Source organism: Chroicocephalus ridibundus, chromosome 3 (genome assembly GCF_963924245.1).
Source record: "Chroicocephalus ridibundus chromosome 3, bChrRid1.1, whole genome shotgun sequence".
Classification (NCBI taxonomy): domain Eukaryota; kingdom Metazoa; phylum Chordata; class Aves; order Charadriiformes; family Laridae; genus Chroicocephalus; species Chroicocephalus ridibundus.
In genome coordinates, this window is record NC_086286.1 from 49,111,828 (window position 1) to 49,116,543 (window position 4,716).

At 38.1% G+C, this 4,716-nt stretch overlaps 1 protein-coding gene across 1 annotated transcript in view; it reads left to right on the forward strand.

Moving 5' to 3' along the window:
- The window catches only part of GALNT2 (polypeptide N-acetylgalactosaminyltransferase 2), a 97,225-nt gene extending 92,843 nt beyond the window's left edge, over positions 1–4,382 (forward strand). The window contains exons 15-16 of the mRNA XM_063329060.1: positions 2,480–2,599; positions 3,887–4,382. Of these exons, the coding sequence (XP_063185130.1) occupies positions 2,480–2,599; positions 3,887–4,042 (276 nt within the window). The 3' untranslated portion in view covers positions 4,043–4,382. The remainder of the gene's footprint in view (positions 1–2,479; positions 2,600–3,886) is intronic.
- The last annotated feature ends 334 nt before the right edge of the window (positions 4,383–4,716 follow it).

The window sequence follows — 4,716 nt, forward strand, 5'->3', positions numbered from 1 at the left end:
CCCGGGTTTTATGTCCAAGCAGAATTCACATTGAATTGGAAGGAATGAACAGCATGGAGAAGGGAGATAGGGAACAAATTAGAGTCTTTAAATCTGTAGTGCATCTTTTGTACCTGTTCTTATCAAGAGGTTTGGGGGCGTGGGGGGTGGATGGGTTTGGATTTAAGACTACTTAGATATTATAGGCTGTGCAGACCACCTCCTATAATTTGAAGAGTGTTCTCTGGCTTACACTCAACACAATTTAAAATGCAAAATTTAAGTCAAAATGGGTTTTCTGCCTTACCCCCCTCTTCCTGAGGTTACTAGAATTCCATGATTAAAAAGGCAGATGTGCACCTGTAAAGGGCTGAAGAAATTGTGGTGTATTTGACAATTATGTACAAATATGTAGGATTATGATAAGGAACTAAAAGTAAAGCCAAATGCACTTAAGTGCAAGGGGAAGGTTTCAGGTTAGTGGTGACTTCTGATTTATGGTACAGGTTCTTTCGGATGTCCTGATTTTCAAATTGTTATATGGAGCTATCCTATTTCCAGCCTGTGCCCTGAGCACATACACTACTTGTAACTTCTCTTCTCTTCTGGTGCAGTGGAACTTGCTTAATCTTATTTCCATTATAGCTAGTCTAGTTCCTGATCACTGGAGGAAAGCATCTATACGCTGTGTTTGTATCATGAAGGGGCTGTCATGTAGATGTATCCAGCAGCAGAGCTTGGAGCTTTTTGTGAAGTAGTGCCTTTGTCCTTTAAATGTGTTAATTTTTTGCATGGTTTCTGTTGTGTCTGGGGCTCTTACAGCCTTTTGATGCAAGGGTGAAGATGTATGAAGCAATATTTTCAAGGCCCTAACTTTCCCTGACTGCAGGGTTCTCAAACAGAAGTTTTACCACTTCCCTGGTAGTATTTTCGACTGTCACTATTCAGTATAAATCTTATAAGGGGCAAACTGTTTTAGGGTCACTTATGAATCCTGATAAGCTCTGAAAATAACTTGCTTAATTCCTTAAGTTGTTAAAAGTGGCTACTAATGATTCTTGTTGACATTTTACGAACTGGACAGAACTGAGAAGGCAAGTAATTTTGCTGTCATCTGAGATTAACATACTGAGAGTGAAAGGAAAAGTTTTCAGCTAAAGAGTTATGGAGGCAAATAAAGGGATACATAGAGTTGTCCCTTTGCTTTGTTTTGCATAGTTGTCATTATTCTAGTACTGGCATAATATGGTACCTATCTAATGGCTTGCTACCTGTATGATGGTGATTACTTGTAATGATGTGGGTTAGAAGTTCTGGTTGTTTCCTGAGCATCTGTTCTCGAAGGAATTTAATAATTGTTAAATCTGCTGAGTTTAAAAGTGATTACACAAGCCAAAAATTCAGTTACGGTTTCAGAAAAGAAGTAAAAAAAAAAAAAAAAAAAAAAAGTGTGGGATTAGTCATTTAATTTCTTTCTGAAACACAGATTGCTTGCAAAATAACATTTAAATGCAGCCAGGCCTGGCCCCCTATATCTAGGGTCTTGTATTATACAACTCTGAATCCTCTTTAGTTGCTGGAGAAAAGCTGATCATGACATTTTAAGTAGAGACGAGCATGATTTGGATAATTAGCGTGGCTTTAGATCAGCTTTCTTCCTCAAAGGATAATTAGACAAATGAGGACTAATCTGGATCCTGGAGACCAAACTTTGAGAAGTGCATGGAGAGTCTGAACATCAGCGTAAGATCAGACCCTGTAGATGGATGCTGACACCAAGCAAGCTGGGCAGCAATACATATAGAACAGCTCTTCTTTACTCTCTATTTGAGTTGTGTATTTAAATGCATTTAAATGAAATTCTGTTGTACATCATGCCTTGGATAGGAAGTAATCTTCTCCCTCTACCCTTGAGTTTGGCCCTCTCGTGTATTGTTTTCTGGTGGTCTCTATCATAGTAAGAAATAACTCTTTCCTCACTGTGGTACATATGTTTTGTTTAGTGTGTGGGGTAGGGTGGCCAGCAATGCTGCTAACAAGTTTTTTAGGCTTTTTTAATATATATATGTATGTATGTATGTAAAATTATATATGTATATTTTACATATATAGAAATTTATCCTACATAGAAGATATGGGGACTGTATAATACACACATATATATATATATATAGAGAGAGAAATAAAAATATAGCTAGACAAATATTGTAAACCTGAGGATCTGTGTGACTGCCTGCTGTACTTGTGTAAAGCCAGCAGAGGGGGCAAACAGCCAGCCCAGCCTGTGAGCCAACTTAGGGATACTGAAGCAATTGGAGTTATGGTGTTTGAAGGGGACCTTTTTGACTCTCCTGCTTTATGGGAAGGAATGAACTGTTGTAATCCTCATACGTAGCTATTTACAGGATTTTAACTGTGCTATGTGTGCAGAGATTGCATGTGCACTTTGTGCATATGTTCGTATAAACAATTTTGTATACTTTTTTCTTCCTTTTTCTAGGAGTGGGCCTTAACAAAGGACAAGTCGGTGAAACACATGGATTTGTGCCTTACTGTTGTGGACAGAGCACCTGGTTCACTAATAAAACTTCAGGGCTGTAGGGAAAACGACAGCAGACAGGTTAGTATATTGTGAATGCTCTCTGCAAACAGTGGAGAAAACAAGGGCTGTGAATGAGAATGCAAGAACATGCACTAGTAATCATCTCTTCTATCCGTTCTACTTGTCACTCTGTCTCGCTGTTGTAAAGTTAGGATGCATGACATCTGGGCAGAGCAGCGGGAAATAGCTTGTGTACTAAGCTTTTGTTTTCATATGCTAGTGACAATCTCTTAGGAATGTATAGAGGTTTTATCCCAATGCTGGCCTTATGTAAAGCTTTCACCCAACAGCATTAATGTGTAACAGTCTTCAACTGCCTCGTCTATTTTCTGAAATAGAATACATATTCCACAATGTATTTTTGAAAGGTCTTATTCAGTGAAGTTTGAAGATTATGTAGTCTGTGTCTCAGAGTGTGGTTTGGCTTTCCTTTCTTCTTTCAGCTGTGACCTGTTTATAACAGTGCTAGACTCCTTCAATTCATTTTTAATAATGCAGCATTGTAACTTCATCTATTTCCTATGCCTGCAGAAAATCGCATTTGCAGAGTCATTCCATCTTTTTGATCTAGTCGTATAACAATTCATGTCTTTCTTCTAAGTCATCAGTTCTGATTGTCTGCCAGCTTCTCTGCTTCTGTATCTCAGTTTTTGCAGACAGATAAATGAAATGCTATTCCTTGATGAAGGAAGAATATTCTTGCTACTCTTCAGAAAAGGAAACTAAGGAAGTGAGATTATCTTGATAAGGTTTAAAGGCACAATATGTAAGAAATACAACATTCTGTATTTAACATCCCGTGTTTGGGATTTACTCTATTCTTGGCGTCACTTTGGGCAAAGAGTTTCTGACAGACCAGGTTGACTGGTTGTCTTCTGTATAATTGAAAGGTGACAGATTTCTGTAAAGGTGTCTTTAGTAATTGTGCTTCTTACTTCTCTTTGTTCAGAATTGTTGTGTTATGTGGATGGGTTTTGTGATTTTTATTTTTTTTCTTCAGACTGAAGGTTTCACACAGGTAAGGTGAAGTGACAGCGTATTTGAGAAGTGCTGAAGTAGAGGAAAATGATTTGGTGTATTCTGTGTCTATTGCAGTGTGTTAGCTGAATGAACAGTTGTTTTGGCAAGGCTTGCAATAACATATATGCTCTTATTCGAGGATCATCTAAACTGCCTACTATTATTGCAGTTTTCATGGCTTTCCTAAGCACAAGCCAGGGAAACTTATGAAGACTTCAAAAGGCAGGATGTAGAACTTGTCCTTTTCCTGCTTTTCCAGCTCAGTAACTGTATTTTCTCTTCCAGAAATGGGAACAAATTGAAAGCAATTCTAAACTGAGGCACGTTGGCAGCAACCTCTGTCTAGACAGCCGAAATGCCAAAAATGGTGGTCTCACCGTTGAGATCTGCGGTCCTTCTTTGTCACAACAGTGGAAATTCACACTTAATCTGCAGCAGTAGAAGGACTTACAAGCAAAATGCTGTTTCAATTCATAGACGTTGGTCAAAGTTTTGATTGAATTACTGATGTATTTCTTAAAACTTTCCACGGAACTTATATACCTCAGTATTCCACCTTTATCTGAAAGTAGGAGAGTGCTGAAGCAGACAGCAGGGATCCAGGAGACTTGGAGCACTGCAAAGATGTCACTGAACATGACTGCAGCACAATTCCTTCTTGGTGTGAAGACTTCAACGGTTCCTTTCTGTCTTCAGTTACGTACTTGCACAGCAGATGATTAACTCTAGGAACAACTGATGTATGATAAAAAAAGGATCTGAAGAAACACCTGTGGGGAACAGGGTGTGGGAGGGAGGGTGGGAAAAATCACTAGGAAAAGGTCATTTGGAATCTCCATTTGCATAGAAATCATAGTTTGTCGTTTCCAGAAACAGAAGTGTCATTTTGAAGGGTTTGATTTTTTTTTTTCTCCTATGTGTACTTGGTAATTTGAATATGAACTTTTCTATGATGGACTCTAAATATAAATATATAAAAGTATATATATTGTCAGCTCCCAACGATTTATATCAGTTTTCATCATCCTATAATTATCAACGAAGTGATTGACATATGTATAACCAGAAATTGGATTGGAATGTTAGGAGGGTGAAACTTTATGAAGGTGCGGATT